At 41.0% G+C, this 22,751-nt stretch overlaps 2 protein-coding genes across 3 annotated transcripts; one reads left to right on the forward strand and one right to left on the reverse strand.

Moving 5' to 3' along the window:
* Positions 1-14,217, reverse strand: LOC102788131 (uncharacterized). 2 transcript variants are annotated; one of them, XM_087845587.1, is made up of 3 exons: positions 14,153-14,217; positions 13,991-14,054; positions 1-1,023 (listed from the first exon to the last, which is right to left on the reverse strand). In XM_087845587.1, the coding sequence occupies exon 3, from the start codon at positions 1,004-1,006 to the stop codon at positions 164-166; it is 843 nt and encodes a 280-aa protein (XP_087701713.1). In that variant the 5' UTR covers positions 1,007-1,023; positions 13,991-14,054; positions 14,153-14,217; the 3' UTR covers positions 1-163. The 2 variants fall into 2 exon arrangements, with proteins under 2 accessions (XP_087701713.1, XP_006808745.2); XM_006808682.2 differs by lacking the exons at positions 13,991-14,054; positions 14,153-14,217 and adding an exon at positions 3,635-3,962.
* LOC118455825 (CD48 antigen-like) lies at positions 6,308-22,391 on the forward strand. The gene is made up of 4 exons (XM_087845588.1): positions 6,308-6,368; positions 14,247-14,573; positions 21,793-22,086; positions 22,204-22,391. The coding sequence occupies exons 1-4, from the start codon at positions 6,308-6,310 to the stop codon at positions 22,311-22,313; spliced, it is 792 nt and encodes a 263-aa protein (XP_087701714.1). The 3' UTR covers positions 22,314-22,391.
* The last annotated feature ends 360 nt before the right edge of the window (positions 22,392-22,751 follow it).

A 22,751-nucleotide genomic window follows, 5' to 3' on the forward strand; every position in this document is an offset into this window, starting at 1 on the left:
TTGAAGATCATCACACACTGACAATGTTTGTTTTTACATCGGAGTTTCAGTGGTAGAGCACAGAGACAACTATGAAAAAGGCAAATGTATTGATTTATTGATTTGGTGTTGATAAAGTAACTAAACTCTGTAACATTAAAAACAGTCAGAATGCATCGTTTCACTATAAAACAGTCACATCACATAAATCCTGCTGAGGGGCGATTACAAGTGCAGTCTCTTCAGAATCTTCATCTTTATTTCCACCACTCATTCCTTCTGAATGACTTTGCCCTTCATCACTTGAGGTACTCGTTTCATCCTCACCCTTGCTTTGGTTCCCCTCCTCTTCATTCTGTCTGTTTAGTGCCCTCTCCCTCAGATCATCCCCCTCCAAACTTGAGCAGTCATCCGAAGTGTCGCTGTCTTCCTCCTTGTGTTCTCCTTTTTCCTCGTTGCTTAGTTCATTATTAGCTCCTTCTCCACCCCTCCACCCCTCTCCCTCATCTGCCTGTCCTCCTTCTGTGTCCTCCTCGGCATCCTCCTCCTCGGCATCCTCCTCCATGGCATCCTCTGCTGTTCTCTTGTCCCCTGGCCAAAGCTGAACACCCAGGTGGTCCTCCAGGTTCCTGATCCAGGTTCTCAGCCTCTCCCTCACATCTAATAGGAACCTGGGCACAGAGCCGCTGTGGTCTGACTGCTGGCACACGTGATGGAGATATGCCACAAGCACCATCAAAACCATGATGACCAACAGAATGACAATAAGCCAAATCTTCACTGCCTTTCCGGTTGTGGAGGGTGAGGAAGTTGTGCCTGATGGAACAACGGCTGTAACTGAACTGGATGTTGGGGAGGATGTTGTTGTGCCGTTTGTAGCTCCAGAGGGAGAGTGTGAATAGCCTAAAGTTTGAGTAGATGTCACATTGTTCTCTAGAGTATAGTTTTGAGTGCTGGTAGCAAAAGATACGGGAATCAAGAGTATCAGTATAAACACTGACATAAGAAGGATGGCTTTGGTCCTCATGGTGACTCTGTAGATCACTAAAAAGACAAAAAGCAGAAACTGCAGTTAAAATGATGTGAATCACAAGAAATGACCTCAGTAGCTCTAAACCCAATGAACAACCTGTGAACAGATTTGTCAGGAAGTGTTTCTTTAAACACTAAATGATTATTTAGTTTTATTTATATAGCACCAAACCACAACAACAGTTGCCTGAAGGCGCTTAATATTGTAAGGTAAAGACCCTACAATAATACAGAGAAAGCCCAACAACGACACTACCCTTTTTGAGCACTTTGGTGACAGTGGGAATGAAAAACTCCCTTTAACAGTCAGAAACATCTGGCAGAACCAGGTGACCAGTCGGGGCTGTGGGGAGGGAGGCGGTCAACAGTGGGTAATTATGCCTCCCCTACTAAAGAAGCAGCGGCAACAACAGGTAGACACTACAAAGGCACACACAGGAAGACGTGTGTGTAAATACATAAACCCCACATTGTTTGCAATAAACAATTTCTGTAAATGTGCAGATGTGATTATTTGCCAGCAACCTTCCTCTCTATCTGCACTCTATAGCTCCATCCAGCAGGTAAATAGTTACATATTGTTAACGCACATATTTTAAATGTTTTAAAGAACTTCAATAACTCAATAGACTCAAGACATTTGCCTGAATATTTAAAAAAATGATTTATAATGTGATGGTTTATTTTCATTCTTCCATGATATGACCTTAGTGTCTCCTCACTGTGCAGCTGGTCTTTTTTCCTGCTACGTATCTCCTCTCCTGCATATTGCATTACCCTTCTGAACATGTGTCTGTCTCGTGGTTACAGCGTCACCAGTTTGCTCTGGTTTTTCAGAGGTTTTTCTTTCCCACGTTACTGAGTGCTTGCTAAGAGGGGAACTTTGCATTACACTGTATACAACAGACGCATAGAGTCTGACAGATTGGAGATGAAACTACTTTAGCAGAGGTACAAAGGTGAAGAAGAAGCAAGAAATCTGCTATATTTAACATCATAAATGATAAACACACTGTACAGTTACAGCAGCTGTGATTTAGCTAGAAGCCAGGCAAACACTTGCATTTTATTTAGAATTGAACTATTGACATTATTAACATCATATTTTATAAATTGATATCTGAAAAAAATGTTCAGCTATGATTATAAGACACATCTGTGTGATAATCAGTCATTGTTACGTCCCTCTGCAGCCTCTAATCTGCTCAGTGTGTTCAGCTAGTGCTAATTGGCCACACCTAGTCAGGTGTGGATAAAAGCATACCTGAGGCAAGCTTCCCGGGAGCTCACTTGTCTTTGCCTTGGTGGCACCAGCCATTTTAGCCGACCTGACATCCCATTTTAAGACAAAACCTCTGTTCACCTACACTCCGGTATTCGTCTCCTTTTTTATGTTGCGGCTTTGAGCCGGGTTGTAACAGTCATGCTTGTATTAGTTACAGGAAGTATGCTGTCATAAGAGTTTTAGTTGCTTTTAGGATAATTAAAAATACAAGACTGACTGATGAAAAGCACACGGACACTCGCTGAAAACTCCACGAGGTACACCTGGTCAGCTGCTAGTTAATGCAAATCAGCAAATCACATGGCCGCAACTAAATGCATGTAGGAATGCAGTCATGGTCGAGATGACGTCAGAACGGCGAAGAAAGGTGATTTAAGTGAATCTGGTTGTACTGAGTATTTCAGTAACTGCTGATCTACTGGGATTTTCCCATATAACCATGTCTACAGTCTACAAAGAAACTGGTCAGAAATAGAGCAGCAGCAGCTCCCTGTTTGAGAACGCCTCGTTGATGCCTGTTTTGAGCAGACAGGAAGACAACTGTAATAACCTTTCTCTATCTGTGTTGTGTACTCTTCGTTGTGCATTTCAAAAAGAGCACCTTGGGATGCAGAACACATGAAACTTTAAGCAGAACAGAACTAACCCCTGACAGAAAACCACACTGGCTTCCACTCCTGTTAGCAAACAACAGGAAACTGAGTTTGCACAGAACACTCCACTAATAACGAGAATGCCAAATGTCTAAGTAAAAAGGTTAGATTTGCCCTGTTCACTGACTCACACTCATTCAGGCTCAGGATGTGGTTAGTTCTGTGCACTCTGCATCTGTGTTTCACTGAAAACACAGGAAATCAATTTTGCACCTATCTGCAACTTTGCAACAGCAACTGCAGTAACCGGGTGGTTTTCTAACTGGCACCTGTGAATTCTGACTGTTCTATACACAGGACTAAATCTGCACGTGGCCCACCATGTTAAACATTTATAGTGTGGTCCCTGTAATAATGACAGCTGCTGAACTCTTATGAATCTCTGTAAAAGGAAACTCAGTTTTAGTTTAGTTAGTTAAATCATCCCAGGACTGAAGCTGATTCTAGCCACATGTTACACATTTTATTACCTTCAATTCAGATTGATTTCTCTCATACTGTAACACAGGAAACGTTTGTTCTTTAAGAATTAAGAACATTTACAACAGGTAGGCAGAAGACAAGGAGGTGAATAAATATATCCAATAAAGAAATGAGTTAAAATAAATGGGAAACTCTATAATACCAGAAAGATACAATATTGAAACGTAACAAACCAAACTAAAAACTGCAAGTATTTACTTACTCAGTAAAAGAATGATTCAGTGAAGTAATGCCAAGCTCCCAAGAAAGACAGGATGTGAAGGAGGCAAAGTTATAGCTACGTATGTGAGGAGACTTAGAGAAGGGGAAGAAAGCAGACACTGAGGGTGGGTGGGGGAACAACAAAGATGAAGGCTTTAGAAAATAGGTTACCACATGCTCTCATCTCACAGGTCTCATGCAGTCATTTCTCTAACTTTCCTTTTCTAGCATTCAAATGCAGCAGATATAAAATGCTAAAGACAGAAATTAAAGCTGCAAACAGAGAGGGCAGATGTGCTACATTCGAGCGGAGCTACAGCTTGGGCGAGCTGTTGGTGATTATACGCACGCAGTCATTCCTATAAAGCATGTGAAGTTTAGGACAGATTACATGATGTACAACTGAGAAATACAATGTGATGCCCTAGAATAAAACAGCCCTACAGGTCATGTTAATGTCCTAACACAGGGGTCAGCAACCTTTAACACCCAAAGAGCCGTTTGGACCCAGTTTCCACAGAGAAGAAAACACTGGGAGCCGCAAATACTTTTTGACATATAAAATGAAGATAACACTGTTATTATTTTTTACCTTTACGCTTTGTATAAACAACTAAATTGTGTTGCTTATGAAATCCATGAAGTGCTACAGAGAAAATTAAATTTTATTTATGTAATGAACACATTTTGAACTCTTAAAAAAATATAACAAAAAGGAGATACACCCAGGTGAATTAAAAAGCTGAACTTAAATTATTCCTATAGCAAACAAAAACTGTAGTGAGCCGTCATCCTTATATCACCTTTGGGATTTTGCAGCCTGTAGCGGAGCCTTAACCTGAATTTTAAAAATAATTGGAAAAAATCAACTGCTAAAAAAATGAAAAATAAATATTGGCAAAATATCTGGATAAATATTTATTTTACGTGGTTAATGTGTGTGGCGTGGCGTGGTCTGCAGTGCCGCTGCAGGGGCGGCAGCTGAGCGGACTTTAAGCCTCGCCGGCTTAAAGTCTGTGCTCTCTCTGCTGTTGTGTTGGTGTGTGTGGGCTGTGAGCTGGAAACTACAGCTGGCTGTGTGGCGACAGCAACCATGTGTGTAAAGTGGTCAATAAAGAAAAAAGCATGTTCGTGCAAACATCATTTTTTTCCAAACCACGTGAAGCCGCAGTATAAAGACTAAAGAGCCGCATGTTGCCGACCCCTGTCCTAGGAGAAGGCCCGAAATGGTGAAACGAGAACATTTTGACCCTCGTGCTCATTGTGAAAATTTAGTATAAACATTGTTGAAATTGCTGTTGTTGGTGCTCCCTTAGCAGACCACAACAAAAAACAGTGCACTCACCACAAAACAAAGCATGTTGCTGCTGAAATATCTCAGCTTGCATAGGAAACATAATGCCCATCCCTTTGTCAGTCTAAACACCCAAACATACTACTTAAATCCTCTTCTTTCACCATCTCTGAAAGTCTTATGTATATTTAGAAGCAGACGATTTCTCCCAAACCACACCATTAGTGCTCTGTACTCCTGCTACTGTCATAAATGCACAAGAGAGTTTCAAGAGGTGGAGCAAGACTTTTCTCTGCATGTGAGCTGAGGCTACTGCAATGACATCTTGTGGCACTATGGAGGCGTTTGCTATCCCCATGTATGAGACCCACACATTCTCTGCATGTGCGTCTCTCAGCTTAAGCAGTGTCAGAGCGCAAATGGAGCGAATACACCAACATGGCTCCAAATTTACATCATTTCAAGTCACTAAATTAAAGAGGTTATTGTAATGATGTAATGAATCCAATAAAAACACATTTCACTATTTTAGCTTCCTCGATGCTGCACACTGATTAGATATTTTATTTTAGGTTTCTGTAATGCGTCATCCGCCACTATGCACGAGCTCTTTGATCAATTGTATTGCCTTGATGCATTCTCAATCATCCAGGTAAGTAAATCTCCAAAAGTTGATTCTGTTCATCTGGACGTTTTCAGTGGGAGAAACGTTTCGTCGCTCATCCAAGTGACTTCTTCAGTCTCAGCTGACTGCAGGTTTCCCCAATCTTAGAAACAATATATTTGCATAATGACTGAAACCAGCCACTGAAGGAACAATGATGAAGGAACTGTCCTCCCAACTGTCCTCCCAGGCCATTGTTCCTTCAGTGGGCTGGTTTCAGTCATTATGTTTACAAGGTTGGAAACCTGCAGTCCGCTGAGACTGATGAAGTCACCTGGATGAGCGACCAAACGTTTCTCCCACTGAAAACATCCAGATGAACAGAATCAACTTTTGGAGATCGATTATATTATTTGTACTAAAATATACATTTTCAATTGACTTTAACAAAAAGCAGAAGGAACAGTAAAGCTTGTTCTTATTTTTCTTTAAGATATCAAATTACAGTTTTTAGTTACATTCCTGAGCAGAAAAACACGTTTTATTGTTTGAACGTTATGCTTGATTAATGCCTGACTTCCCAGAGAAGTACCAGATTTCTAAAATTCCTGTATGTCTTCTTGTTTTTATGACAGGTTGAAGGTTTCGGCTGAAGTATCACTGCCCACATCAGCAACAGGAAAAGCGCAGCTACAGTGATGCAAAGGCTGAACCAGAAGCAAATTTGTGGCAGTGACACCACACTCTCATCTCTCGTGACACCACACTATCAGAGGATGCATGTAAATGCATGCGGCATGGAAAAAGCATATTTTTTCTTTGTTTGTTTCACAGCAGGTAAGCTTGCTTGTTTTTCTCATCAGCCAATCTTTTTGGTAAAATGGTTCTAGGAAGCATATTATCTTGATATATACACAGTACAGCAGCTAAAATAACTATTGAACACCACTTTTCCAAGTGAATACATTTCTAAAGATGCTGTTGACATGAAATTCTTACCAGATGTCGACAATAATCCATCCAATCGACACATGCAAAGAAATCAAACCATATATGTCCATAAATGATGTGCAATAATGAGAAATGACACAGGAAGTATTGACATGCATACTCTGTGTAAAAGCCTTGTTGTTGGTGATGACAGCTTCAAGGGCTTGAGGGTCCTGAGCAGTATCTTAGCTGGGGTGGCTGTAGCTCAGGAGGTCTCTGTCTGCATGCCAAGTATCCTTAGTATCTACGATGCAAACCTCAAGTTGCTCTCTGATGCATACATCACAGTATGAATGTGTGTGAATGTTAGTTAGTGAGCACTGTGAATGTGCCATGTTATGTAAAGCGCTTTGAGAATCAGTCCATTTACCACCTGCACTCTTCTGGACAGGGATCTTGGATGTTATTCCTGGGATCTGTTGGAGTCACTGCACCGAGTGCTCCGATTACCATTGGGACCACCGTTACCTTTACCCTCTACATTTTCTTGAGCTCGTCTCTGAGCCCTTGGTACTTCACCAGCTTCTCGTGTTCCTTCTTCCTTCCTTAACCATGTTGCTGTCATTCAGTATCACTACATCTATCACTACGGCTGTTATGACATGCATAGGTTCTTTCTCTTCAGCACCCTCTGCTGGTCATAGTGGGAATAATCGCCAGCTTTTATTTTGGTGGGGTTTTCTGTGTTCCCGTGAGTAGAGGAAACAGGAAGCTGGTCGCTTGTTAGCCTGCAGAATATGTTGTTGCTCTTTAAAACGTTTCTGCCTTGGAGAGTTATTGCTTGTGAGTCTTAATGTACAACATGTTACAAGTTTATTTGGTGCATTTCTATTACTGTTTAGAAACCAGTTATTTCATCTGCCAGGTTTATCTTTGAGGAAGCTAAACTCGCTAAGTTGTATTGTGATCAATACTGAGTCGCTGTTGATTACACATACTATATAACAGTATAGTTCATATCCTAGAAGTGTGTGTAAAAAGGTATAGACATCTTGTGACATTTACTTTGTGTTTGTTTTTAGTTTTACGGGAAGAAAAGGATGTCATTCATTGAACTACTGACGAAGTAAAAAGCCTTAAACTTACTTCCGCCTCCAATGTTCATTGAAACCGTTAGCTGTCTGTCAAGTTGGGCAAAGGGACGCACAATAAGGACAGAACAACGGCCGTCTTCTTCTGTTCGTCTACCACCACTATGTCCAGTATATCTACAGCCTGCACCTGGGGTCTCGCCTGGTGTGATAGACCCCAGCCTCTATGGATCTTGTGCTCAGAGCTTGTTGTTGTGCTGCCATGATGAAAAATCTACAGGCAGTTTTAGGTTTAGATCAACAAGCCACAAAGACAAGCATCCCACAGTGAAAAACCTCTAGTATCTATGAATTCGGCATTGAACAAATTTATAGAAAATCAAGTGTTTTAACAAATTAGAGTTTAAGAATTGATTTCAAGTCTTGTTTCTAACATTGATGTTTAGTACAGAGATAATGGCTGCTATTTGCACGTGTACATTTAGTGCAGGCTACCATAAAACTTTCCGTCTCATAGAAACATAGCACTCTGTGAATAGATGGCTCACAACCCCCCAAACATTGTGGTTAGCACCTTTTTTTCTTTTTTCTTTTTTTCCAAATGTAGTATTTGTCTTTAGTCTACTGCGTGTTAGAAAGAATGTTTTTGTTCTATGTTGCTATTTAAAGTTTTGAAAGCTTAGAGGAGGGTTGCTTATGAATCCTGAAATCCTGCAGATGATTGGAGGACTGTTCAGAACTACATAAACTTGTGAAAATTCGGTGGGGTTTTTGTTACCTCTATGCAGAGTGTGCTTAAAAATGAAAAAAGAAAAAGTATTTCATGATCCTCAGTATCTGTGTGTAGAAAATTACCCTCCAACTTGCTAAGAAACTGCAACTTCAGAGGGTTAGATATCTAAACCAATTCTCTCTGGACGTTCGAACTCAGCTTGATCATTGATGAAGCCTGTTACTGTGACCTGAAGGTTTATTGGCTTTACTTTCTACATTTTGTAATCGTATCACCAGACCTACAACCATATGTTCTGGACACTCGGGTAAAGAGAGGGGCTGTCAGCTGATCACCAACTGGTGGTGAGTTGGATCAGGTGGCGGGGGAGGACGCTGGACAGACCTGGTGCACCTAAATGCGTAGTGAGGGTGTGCTGGGACCGACTAGCAGAGGCCCCAGTCTGCGAGATCTTCAAGACCCTAACCCTCTACGACACCAACTCTCTGCCATCTATAATCCAGTTTTGAGTTCCCTTCCCAGACACCTTAACGCCCAATTCGTTTCAATTCAATTCAATTTTATTTATATAGCACCAAATCACAACAAAAGTCGCCTCAAGGCGCTTCATAGATACAGAGAAAAACACAACAATCATGTGACCCCCTATGAGCAGCACTTTGGCGACAGTGGGAAGGAAAAACTCCCTTTTAACAGGAAGAAACCTCCAGCAGAACCAGGCTCAGGGAGGGGCGGGGCCATCTGCTGTGATTGGTTGGGGTGAGAGAAGGAAGACAACTCACATCCTGGGCCATCTGACCTCAGGAAATCACATGATAGGGTGGGGCCAGGTTTCACAATGAGCTCACCTGAAACTCTGGCTGATTGGGACCCACACCCAGTTCCACACCTTGGCTCAGGCAATTACAGGATCATCAGGGGGTCCTTTTGTCCCTCTGTGGGGGGAAACTCCCACTGGGTTTAAATCTGGGACTCTCCACCATTTGACCTTAGAACTGAAGAAGCTTCTTGGATGAGAGGTGAAACGTCTTCAAGTAACTTAAAGAAGTCCAGACGCTTTTCTTTGCAAGCTCCTTTGACTACAATGACCTGGATGACTGAGAACCTTCACAGACAACAAATTGGTGGGAAATCTTTGCTGTGGCTACCTTCTGCAGAGAACTCAGCACTGGACTCTCTTAGAATGGCACTGATAAATTCGTGCTCAATCTCAAATAAAACTTTGATCTCTGGATTTCCTGGCAACTTGGCAGACAGAATTGGATCACACCCCCCTCACTAAACTATCTCCTAAGGATAATTCATTTCACAGCTCACTCTGTTCTTCTGAATGTGCTGGAAGCCTTGGCACAGTTTTTAGGAGTAGCTCTTTGTGCCAACTCGTGAGCACAGATTTATTTTGAATGCGGGTGATTTTAGTCTCCACACAGATGATGCTCCAAATAAACCTGTAACAAAATTCATTAGCCTTACAGACTCTTAATTTTAATGTGTCAGGCCCCACAACAAGGACTTTTTTAGATCTGGGTATGAATATAGTCTCTTTATTCTGAAGAAATTTTTATTTTTGAACACGTTTTTCTTTTTAACTTATTTTCAGATGTAAATAGGGGTCATCATTTTATCACCTCTAATATTTTTAATCATCTTTCTTTGCTGCTATTTTAAACACTGGTGATGCTTTTTTCCTGAACAAAGATGTAGAGATCATGGTTCTGTCATGAAACTGCTGTGCAGGCAGGAAAGGATCCAAAAGCAGACTTCACCAAGGCGTGACGTGAACTCCAAAATCCCAGCTTTCTTTGCTGGGAAAAGGCGATACAAAACTAAACTGGGAAATTCTAACTCACGAGGAAACACAGGGAGAGTGACACAGCCATGAGGGAGGACACAGAACTGAGGGAGGCGGACATAAATGCACAGAAGGATCAGACGTGGAGCACACCTGACACAAATAACCATAACAAGACAGGAGAAGAGCAAAGACTACACGATGCACACTGATGGGAGACTATCAAAGTTAAACAGGAAGTACACTGGAGGGAGAGAGAGGGCATGGAGGAACTGGGGAACGTAGATAAACATGACGAAATGAGGGGCAACGAGAACTCACACCACGATACAAACACAGACACACAGAGGGCAATAACACAGTGGGAAATCTAATAACTAAACTAACAGAACAACCCAGGCACTAAATAATAACAAAAGCAGACTTAACGTGATACAAAATGACATGAAACTATAAGAACACAAAACACTGGCTCAAATGGCCCAGAACCATGACAGGTGCATCCTTTCAATGATCACTGTTCACCCGTTTTAGACAGCCAACAGAAACATCTTTGCCCTGTGTGAAATACAGCACGTGCTGCTTCAAGTGTGGATTTCTCCAGGTTCATCTTTGTCATCTTATATTCTTTTCATATGGTCAAAGATGTGAGGGCTACATATTTGTAAAATTTATCTTTAAACTTCAACACAATCAGAGACATCATTACACCTTTAAGCTCTTCTCTAACTGTTTACTGAAATGAAGAGTATTTTTGTTAATAGCATTCATGATATCAGAGAAGTTATGACCCCTCCTCCTTGCACTCTGACCACATGCCTTAACTGGCTGACAATCTCAAAGATCTTTGTATCAATATCTCTGAACACTCAACAACATCAGGCCTTTAATTTCTGGTTGTTTACCTAAACAAGCTGTTATTTAGCACTGACCCCTCCCACCTTCAGAAGTGATGGCCAGCCAGCTTTCAGAGGTTTAAACTGCTCACAACATTTAAGATACATTTCAGTCTAAATTTCAACATAATATTTACATGATATTTCACATTATATTTTAATGCATAGAGATACAGGTGAATATTCAACCCTTGTACCCTTGGAAGTCTCAGCTGCCTTTCACAGTACCTGACTGAGAGACTTATATCTCAGGGTCGCAGCTCTGGCTGGCTTCTTCCTCTGTCTCTCTCACTAAAGCTTTTCAGTTCCTGTTGCTAATTTTGTGTCCTCCTCTGCTCTCCTGCACTGCTATCGTGTTTGCTCTGTACATCCTCCGAGTTTGACACACCCTGAATAACTAAGAAGTCTCATATCTTTTTTACACAGATGATATTCAGCTGTGCTTGTGTTTCAAACACTAGAACATAGCCAAATTATCTGTCCTTCAAGACTGCATACATACTGCAACAGAGAAGAAGACATCAGAGGGTCTTCTTCTGCTTTTAAAAAACAAGACCAACATTGGCCATTAGACACACAAACAGGACTAGGCCTGAGTTTTTAGCTGTACTAGGTCTTTGCAAGTATTTTTTCTGTATTTCTCTTTGATTACATTGATGCTGATGCACATATTGTAGAAATGTGGAAGAATATACAAGAGAAACCAAAAGATACTTAAAGATGTGTGTTTGAATGATTCTTTGAATGATTTAGGTAACTGTTTGTTACCTAAATCATTAGGTAACAAATGATTTAATTAATTAACATTAAACATGTTAACAACACAAAAGCCATATTAAACACAGACTACTTTAGGCCCGGAAGTAGGATTTGTCACGTCATCACTTAACGACCGGATAGAGAACTGACCAGCCGAGGAAGGGTTAAAAATACGACAGCACCGAGCAACAACAGGAGGATTAACTTTGGTACAAGGAAGGGAAACCTCAAACAAGGCTTATGATCCGACCATACAATGTCTCTAAGTTAGAGACAGGTAAATTCTGAGTTAAAACAAGATCCAACGTGTGCCCATATTTTTGTGTAGGCACAGACACAGGTTGCACAAGATCAAAAGAGTCAATAAGATTTAAAAAGTCCTTTGCCATTGGCTTGTCAGGGCAGCACACGTGAATATTGAAGTCCCCAACAATAAGGACATGATCATATTTGGCATAATTTCAGCCAACCGATCAGAAAAGTCATTTAAGAAGTCCTTATTGTATTTTGGGGGTCTGTAAACCACAGCACAGAGCACTGTGTGAGAGCGACCCAGCTCAAACACACTCAGTTCAAAGCTACTAGGTGATATTGATAAGGGCAGTGGTTTACATTTATACTGCTTCTTAAAAACAACCGCTAGTCCTCCTCCTCTGCCTGATATTTAAGGAGAGTTTAAAAAGCAGCAGTCATCTGGTAAGAGATCTGTGAAGACGCTGGACTCACATGAAGCGCCTTGAGGTGACTTTTGTTGTGATTTGGCGCTATATAAATAAAATTGAATTGAATTGAATTAAATTGAATTGAACTGGCCCTCAACCATGTCTCAGTTTCACAGAGGAAATCCAGTCCTTGGGTCATAAATAAATCCTTTAAAATAAAATTTTTATTACTCAGCAATCTAGTGTTCACCAATCCAAACCTGGTGGAGGTCAGCGTGTTCGTGGCTGACTGTGAGACCCGACACAGCGACCGCAGGTTCTATAGGTTCGCACTGCGCCGACAAAGACATCTGATCCGAGCCAACAACGGGCACCAGCCAGGCATCGATGGGCTCCAGAGAGCGCAGAGAAAAGACATTGTGAGGCACAGATCCACGTTCGTTCCAAGGAGCCGGGGAAGAGCGCACCAAGTACGCCTTAAGTTTTACGAACAAACCGCTGCGTTTGGCCCCGGCATCTGAAACGCTTTCGCCGTGAGGCTAGGGCCAGGATCCGACAAAGGTTAGCTGGTAACCCAGATAGGAATGGAGGTAACATCTTATGTCCAGTATAAGTTGCATTGGTAAGATCACTGGCAACTAGTTGGCAACATTTACATACTATGATGTGAAAAAAGGTAACTACCTGCGCTCTTCTCTAAATGTTTGGATTATGGTGGACACGGTGAATCTACTGATGTTTGGTTGTACCCTTAGTCCGGCCTCCTTCATTGTCATACCATGGACAAGAACATGGTCAATCACAGTAGCTCTGATTTAATCTGATATCACATCATTAGCCACAAGTGTGAGAAATTTTGAGTTGTTGTGTTCAACCGGTAAATGGACTGGTTCTTATATAGCGCTTTTCTACTCTGTCTGAGCACTCAAAGCGCTTCATACAACTAATTCATTCGCCCAAACACTTTTTTCTGAGCTAAGTAGTCTACCATTCACACGCCGATGGATGCATCGGAGAGCAATATGGTGTTAGCATCTTGCCTAAGGATATTTGGCATGCAGACTGGAGCAGCCTGGGATCGAACCACAAACCTTCTGGTTAGTGGTTCGATCCCGGCCTGCTCTGCCACCTGAGCTACAGCGTTTGACTTTTTCCACCTGTGCTCACCACTATGCAACACAGGTGCATCACAATGATAATGTGTTGACAAGATGTGTCTAAACAGATGAAAAGTGCTTATGGTTTTGCCAAAAGAGTGACTGATTCAATAAGTGGGTTCAGGCAACTGAGACTTTGGTTCAGGCAATAGGATTTAGTGTTTTAGCAATCGAGAAAACTGTAAGTTACTTGCAAATTCAAAATAGTGCAGTACCCACTGAAGGTCAAGCTTTGTGCACAGTTGTTGAATGACGCTGGAGAGATTTTGAAGCCTGAAGCTGCAGTAATTGCTTCTTAGTCCAGAGTCAGTCAGTGTTATTACAAACGATCTTGCATCCCATTTTAAAACAAATTTAATGGTGTTTTGACTTATTTATTGTTATTATTAATCAGTGATGATTTTTTACTGTGGTAAAAACAACAGGAAAGGTGATTTACCTGTATGACCTCTTCAGCATCATTGAACAAAGAAAGTAGCTCTTAGTGAGAGGTGAAATTCTGTCTGTCATATTGGAAACATATAAGAAAACATTTACATAGCATTTTCAGTGGGAGAAACATTTCTCAACTGAAAACGTTACAACCAGATGAACAGATTACCTGGATGATTAAGCATGCTTCAAGACATTTATGCAAAAGCAATTTTAGCATTTTCACAAGGAATTCTCATGGAGCCACATCTTCTCTCTCTCAGGAATACTGTGTTGTTTTGGTGGAAATGAAGGAAAGACTGCTGTGAAAGCAAAAGAGAGAGCAGATGTCACCCTACAGACAGGAGAAAGTCCAAGTAATGCCAAGATAATATGGACTTTTGGAGCCGAAAATCAAAGCATGCTTGCCACCATAAAGAAGAGAGCGGTGAAGAGTGACTATGATGAGCGTTTTAGAGACAGACTGCAGCTGGACAGTCAGACTGGAGCTTTGACCATCACACAGCTCAGCGTCCAGGACTCAGGCATCTACAAGTGGCAGGCCATCAGCGACACCATCTTATGGAAGCAGTTTAACCTGACTGTTTATTGTAAGTACATCCGCTCACTCACGTCACTAGACCTGGAAGACAATTTAATAAAAAGGCAACATTTCTTTCCCACACTGATTCATGAAAAGATGCACAACAACTTCTTACTGCTGCTCTGTTTAGATACGTCAGCCTCCATCTCACCTCATTTCTAGCATTCTCCTCTATTACAAAGGCCCTCTGCATGTCCTCCTTCACTACATTCATGAACCTTCTGGTAAACTGATTCTTATATAGCGCTTTTCTACTCTCCCTGTATACAACATTCATTCACCCAAACACAAGTGCAAACTAAACTACCTTCACACACAGTCATACTCTGATGAACACATCGGAGGGAAACTTGGGGTTAGTATCTTGCCAGGGATATTTGGCATGCAGACTGGGGAAGCCAGGGATCGAACCACCAACCTTCCAATTAGTAGCTGATCTGCTCTACCACCTGAGCCACAGCCACCCTTCTATGTGCTCTTCTTCTTGTCTTCATACCACACAGCTTCACATCCTGTCTTTTTGTTAGTGCCTGTCTCCGAACCATACATCATAGCAGGTCTCATTCCCCTTTCACTCTTGCTGTTACCATTCCTTCACAAATCAGTCGGAGACTTGCCTCCACCCATTCCACCCTGCCTGCACTCTCTTCTTCTCCTCTCTTGTGCATTCACAGTTCCTTTAAATTCTTGTTACTTAAACTCATCTACCTTCGCTATCTCTACTCCTCGAACTTTCACTTTTCCAACTGTGTCCTTCTCATTCACACACATGCTTCCACTGAATTTTTTTCCCTTTCCCCTCTTCTCTCCGGAGCATAGAAAATTCATGAGAATAGCTCTTCATGAGCATAGCTCTTCATGAGCATAGCTACTTCATGATAATAGCTCTTCATGAGCATAGCTCTTCATGAGCATAGCTACTTCATGAGAATAGCTACTTCATGAGAATAGCTCTTCATGAGCATAGCTCTTCATGAGCATAGCTCTTCATGAGCATAGCTACTTCATGAGCATAGCTCTTCATGAGCATAGCTACTTCATGAGAATAGCTCTTCATGAGCATAGCTCTTCATGAGCATAGCTACTTCATGAGCATAGCTCTTCATGAGCATAGCTCTTCATGTGCATAGCTCTTCATAAGCATAGCTACTTCATGAGCATAGCTCTTCATGAGCATAGCTACTTCATGAGAATAGCTCTTCATGAGCATAGCTCTTCATGAGCATAGCTACTTCATGAGAATAGCTACTTCATGAGCATAGCTCTTCATGAGCATAGCTCTTCATGAGCATAGCTACTTCATGAGCATAGCTACTTCATGAGCATAGCTCTTCATGAGCATAGTTATTCATGAGCATAGCTCTTCATGTGCATAGCTCTTCATGAGCATAGCTACTTCATGAGAATAGCTACTTTATGAGAATAGCTCTTCATGAGCAGAGCTACTTCATGTGCATAGCTCTTATTGAGCATAGCTACTTCATGAGCATAGCTCTTCATGAGCATAGCTACTTCATGAGCATAGCTCTTCATAAGCATAGCTACTTTATGAGCATAGCTCTTCATGAGCATAGCTACTTCATGTGCATAGCTATTCATGAGCATAGCTACTTCATGAGAATAGCTCTTCATGTGCATAGCTCTTCATGAGCATAGCTCTTCATGATCATAGCTACTTCATGAGCATAGCTCTTCATGTGCATAGCTACTTTATGAGCATAGCTACTTCATGAGCATAGCTCTTCATGAGCATAGCTACTTCATGAGCATAGCTCTTCATGTGCATAGCTACTTTATGAGCATAGCTCTTCATGATCATAGCTCTTCATGAGCATAGTTACTTCATGAGCATAGGTCTTCATGAGCATAGCTCTTCATGAGCATAGCTACTTCATGAGCATAGCTCTTCATGAGCATAGCTACTTCATGAGCATAGCTCTTCATGATCATAGCTCTTCATGAGCATAGCTACTTCATGAGCATAGCTCTTCATGAGCATAGCTCTTCATAAGCATAGCTACTTCATAAGCATAGCTCTTCATGATCATAGCTACTTCATGAGCATAGCTACTTCATAAGCATAGCTCTTCATGATCATAGCTCTTCATGAGCATAGCTACTTCACGAGCATAGCTACTTCATGAGCATAGCTCTTCATGAGCATAGCTCTTCAAAAGCATAGCTACTTCATAAGCATAGCTCTTCATGAGCATAGCTCTTCATGAGCATAGCACTTCATGAGCATAGCTACTTCATGAGCATAGCTCTTCATGAGCATAGCTCTTCATGATCATAGCTACTTCATAAGCATAGCTACTTCATGAGCATAGCTCTTCATGAGCATAGCTACTTCATGAGCATAGCTCTTCATGATCATAGCTCTTCGTGATCATAGCTCTTCATGAGCATAGCTACTTCATGAGCATAGCTCTTCATGAGCATAGCTACTTCATGATAATAGCTCTTCATGAGCATAGCTCTTCATGAGCATAGCTACTTCATGAGAATAGCTACTTCATGAGAATAGCTCTTCATGAGCATAGCTCTTCATGAGCATAGCTACTTCATGAGCATAGCTCTTCATGAGCATAGCTCTTCATGTGCATAGCTCTTCATAAGCATAGCTACTTCATGAGCATAGCTCTTCATGAGCATAGCTACTTCATGAGAATAGCTCTTCATGAGCATAGCTCTTCATGAGCATAGCTACTTCATGAGAATAGCTCTTCATGTGCATATCTCTTCATGAGCATAGCTCTTCATGATCATAGCTACTTCATGAGAATAGCTCTTCATGAGCATAGCTCTTCATGAGCATAGCTCTTCATGATCATAGCTCTTCATGAGCATAGTTACTTCATGAGCATAGCTACTTCATGTGCATAGCTCTTCATGAGCATAGCTACTTCATGAGAATAGCTCTTCATGTGCATAGCTCTTCATGAACATAGCTCTTCATGATAATAGCTACTTGATGAGCATAGCTCTTCATGAGCATAGCTCTTCATGTGCATAGCTCTTCATGTGCATAGCTACTTTATGAGCATAGCTCTTCATGATCATAGCTCTTCATGAGCATAGTTACTTCATGAGCATAGCTACTTCATGAGCATAGCTCTTCATGAGCATAGCTACTTCATGAGCATAGCTCTTCATGAGCATAGCTACTTAATGAGCATAGCTCTTCATGATCATAGCTCTTCATGAGCATAGCTCTTCATGATCATAGCTACTTCATGAGCATAGCTCTTCATGAGCATAGGTCTTCATAAGCATAGCTACTTCATAAGCATAGCTCTTCATGATCATAGCTCTTCATGAGCATAGCTACTTCATGAGCATAGCTCTTCATAAGCATAGCTCTTCATGAGCATAGCTACTTCATGAGCATAGCTACTTCATAAGCATAGCTCTTCATGATCATAGCTCTTCATGAGCATAGCTACTTCATGAGCATAGCTCTTCATGAGCATAGCTCTTCATGAGCATAGCTACTTCATAAGCATAGCTCTTCATGAGCATAGGTACTTCATGAGCATAGCTCTTCATGAGCATAGCTCTTCATGAGCATAGCTACTTCATGAGCATAGCTCTTCATGATCATAGCTCTTCATGAGCATAGCTACTTCATGAGCATAGCTACTTTATGAGCATAGCTCTTCATGAGCATAGCTACTTCATGTGCTTAGCTACTTCATGAGCATAACTACTTCATGAGAATAGCTCTTCATGTGCATAGCTCTTCATGAGCATAGCTCTTCATGATAATAGCTACTTGATGAGCATAGCTCTTCATGAGCATAGCTCTTCATGTGCATAGCTCTTCATGTGCATAGCTACTTTATGAGCATAGCTCTTCATGATCATAGCTCTTCATGAGCATAGTTACTTCATGAGCATAGCTACTTCATAAGCATAGCTCTTCATGATCATAGCTCTTCATGAGCATAGCTCTTCATGAGCATAGCTCTTCATGAGAATAGCTCTTCATGAGCATAGCTCTTCATAAGCATAGCTACTTCATAAGCATAGGTCTTCATGAGCATAGGTCTTCATGAGCATAGCTACTTCATAAGCATAGCTCTTCATAAGCATAGCTCTTCATGAGCATAGCTACTTCATGAGCATAGCTCTTCATGATCATAGCTCTTCATGATCATAGCTCTTCATGAGCATAGCTACTTCATGAGCATAGCTCTTCATGAGCATAGCTACTTCATGAGCATAGCTCTTCATGAGCATAGCTACTTTATGAGCATAGCTGTTCATGAGCATAGCTATTTCATGTGCATAGCTCTTCATGAGCATAGCTACTTCATGAGAATAGCTCTTCATGTGCATATCTCTTCATGAGCATAGCTCTTCATGATCATAGCTACTTCATGAGAATAGCTCTTCATGAGCATAGCTCTTCATGAGCATAGCTCTTCATGATCATAGCTCTTCATGAGCATAGTTACTTCATGAGCATAGCTACTTCATAAGCATAGCTCTTCATGATCATAGCTCTTCATGAGCATAGCTCTTCATGAGCATAGCTCTTCATGAGCATAGCTCTTCATGAGAATAGCTCTTCATGAGCATAGCTCTTCATAAGCATAGCTACTTCATAAGCATAGCTCTTCATGAGCATAGCTACTTCATGAGCATAGCTCTTCATGAGCATAGTTACTTCATGAGCATAGCTACTTCATGTGCATAGCTCTTCATGAGCATAGCTACTTCATGAGAATAGCTCTTCATGTGCATAGCTCTTCATGAACATAGCTCTTCATGATAATAGCTACTTGATGAGCATAGCTCTTCATGAGCATAGCTCTTCATGTGCATAGCTCTTCATGTGCATAGCTACTTTATGAGCATAGCTCTTCATGATCATAGCTCTTCATGAGCATAGTTACTTCATGAGCATAGCTACTTCATGAGCATAGCTCTTCATGAGCATAGCTACTTCATGAGCATAGCTCTTCATGAGCATAGCTACTTCATGAGCATAGCTCTTCATGATCATAGCTCTTCATGAGCATAGCTCTTCATGATCATAGCTACTTCATGAGCATAGCTCTTCATGAGCATAGCTCTTCATGAGCATAGCTACTTCATGAGCATAGCTCTCCATGAGCATAGCTCTTCATGAGCATAGCTCTTCATGTGCATAGCTCTTCATGAGCATAGCTACTTCATGAGCATAGCTACTTTATGAGCATAGCTCTTCATGAGCATAGCTACTTCATGTGCATAGCTCTTCATGAGCATAGCTACTTCATGAGAATAGCTCTTCATGTGCATAGCTCTTCATGAACATAGCTCTTCATGATAATAGCTACTTGATGAGCATAGCTCTTCATGAGCATAGCTCTTCATGTGCATAGCTCTTCATGTGCATAGCTACTTTATGAGCATAGCTCTTCATGATCATAGCTCTTCATGAGCATAGTTACTTCATGAGCATAGCTACTTCATGAGCATAGCTCTTCATGAGCATAGCTACTTCATGAGTATAGCTCTTCATGAGCATAGCTACTTCATGAGCATAGCTCTTCATGAGTATAGCTCTTCATGAGCATAGCTACTTCATGAGCATAGCTCTTCATGAGCATAGCTCTTCATAAGCATAGCTACTTCATAAGCATAGCTCTTCATGATCATAGCTCTTCATGAGCATAGCTACTTCATGAGCATAGCTCTTCATGATCATAGCTCTTCATGAGCATAGCTCTTCATGATCATAGCTACTTCATGAGCATAGCTCTTCATGAGCATAGCTACTTCATAAGCATAGCTCTTCATGATCATAGCTCTTCATGAGCATAGCTACTTCATGAGCATAGCTACTTCATGAGCATAGCTCTTCATGAGCATAGATCTTCATAAGCATAGCTACTTCATAAGCATAGCTCTTCATGAGCATAGCTCTTCATGATCATAGCTCTTCATGAGCATAGCTACTTCATGAGCATAGCTACTTCATGAGCATAGCTCTTCATGAGCATAGATCTTCATAAGCATAGCTACTTCATAAGCATAGCTCTTCATGAGCATAGCTCTTCATGAGCATAGGTACTTCATGAGCATAGCTCTTCATGAGCATAGCTCTTCATGTGCATAGCTACTTCATGAGCATAGCTCTTCATGATCATAGCTCTTCATGAGCATAGCTCTTCATAAGCATAGCTCTTCATGTGCATAGCTACTTCATGAGCATAGCTACTTCATAAGCATAGCTCTTCATGATCATAGCTCTTCATGAGCATAGCTACTTCATGAGCATAGCTACTTCATGAGCATAGCTCTTCATGAGCATAGATCTTCATAAGCATAGCTACTTCATGAGCATAGCTCTTCATGAGCATAGATCTTCATAAGCATAGCTACTTCATAAGCATAGCTCTTCATGATCATAGCTCTTCATGAGCATAGCTCTTCATGAACATAGCTACTTCATGAGCATAGCTCTTCATGTGCATAGCTCTTCATGATCATATCTACTTCATGAGCATAGCTCTTCATGATCATAGCTCTTCATGAGCATAGCTACTTCATGTGCTCCATGAAATAGCCAGCGAGGTTCAGAATCATTTTCAAGGTCCTCGTGTTTCTCTACAAAGTCCTTCATGGTTTGGCTCATTCCTACATTTCCGACTTCAGCTTCCAGGTCCCTCCAGTCAGCTGATCATATGCTTCTAACTGCCATGTGCTCCAGATTTAATCTCAGAGACTTCTCTGTGATTGCCCACAGTCAAATCTGCTCCATTCAGTCTTTAAAAACTTAAAACTTATTTTTACACACTGGCATTTGGGTCTGATTGCTCATTGTGTTTCCTGTACCTTTTTCACTCATGTTAGATCTATTTACTTATTTCCCTATTCCCTCCTTTTTTATTTCCTGACTTTTATTAGACGCTTTGATCAACCTGAGTTTTTTAAATGTTTTTTTTAAAATGTGCTTTGTAAATACATTTGAGCTTTAGTTAACTCGATTAAACAGCTATTTTCAATTAATCATAGTAATCACAATTACATTATGTGTCATGATCACGAGAGAAAGAGTTGGGAGAGCTACTCCATATTTAAATTAGTTTTGTTTATATCCCTTTGCTCTGTTTTCAGAGTATCAATGATTCCACAGCTACAGTTAGTAAAGTCAGAGACTTCATCAGTATGATAACTCTGTCAGCACTTATCAAATCACATCAATCATATTTTCACTCTCTTTCCTTCATCAGGTTCTCTTGGTACTCCCTCCATTACAGTCAGATCGTCTTTCATTAACAAAAGCTGTTCCGCAGTCACAGTGGAGTGCTCAGTGCACAACAGCCAAGACCTGGTCCTGTCCTGGTACAGACAGGAGGGAAGATTGACAAATGTTAGCAGTCCTGATCTGTCCTCCAATCTGTATCTCACTCTGGAAATAGAATCCCATGACAGAGGCAGTTACAGCTGTGTAGCTGAAAACCCTGTTGAAAAAAAGGTGACCAAACTATCAGGAGAAGACACAACTATTAAGATGGGGTCTGGAGGTAAGATGGTGATAAATCATTTTCACCTTTATTAAACTAGAACTATTATGTTTTTGTTTATCACAGTCTTATGATTAAAGAATATCTAAGCCCAAAGCTCTTCTCTCCCCCGCCAAGAGTCCAGGAGCTGGTGTCAGACTGAATCTACAGTAAGACTGGTCATCTCTACTGTCTTTGGCATGGCCTTGATTATTCTTGTTGTGGACCACATCAGACTCCGAAGATGAACCACATGTGCACCAAAGTTTTTCTCAAGCTTCACAAAATGCAGTGTGTCAACACATCTGCTTTAGAGCTACACAGGACATGGGACATAATTCTTTTCAAAAGTCCTTCAAAATTTGATTTTGGATCTCAACCAGAAATATCATAAAGTAAGGTGAATAATACACAGAAACCCCAATAATCAAATGGCCCCCTGTGAGCAATCACTTTGCAACACTGGGATGGAAAATCTCCCTTTTAACAGGAAGAAACTTCCAGAAGAACAGGGCTCGGGGAGGGGCGGCCATTCTGCTGCAAACACCTTAAAAGAAACCCAAGGATGCTTTACAAAAGAACATTAAGAGTAGTTCATTCTTATTTTTTCTCAAAGTGCATATAATACATATGTCATGGTCCTGGTGTTTTGTTTTTATTAATAGTCTTTGATTGCATTGTTAGTT

The sequence above is a fragment of the Neolamprologus brichardi genome, chromosome 9 (assembly GCF_056152115.1).
Source record: "Neolamprologus brichardi isolate AB-2024 chromosome 9, ASM5615211v1, whole genome shotgun sequence".
Lineage (NCBI taxonomy): Eukaryota > Metazoa > Chordata > Actinopteri > Cichliformes > Cichlidae > Neolamprologus > Neolamprologus brichardi.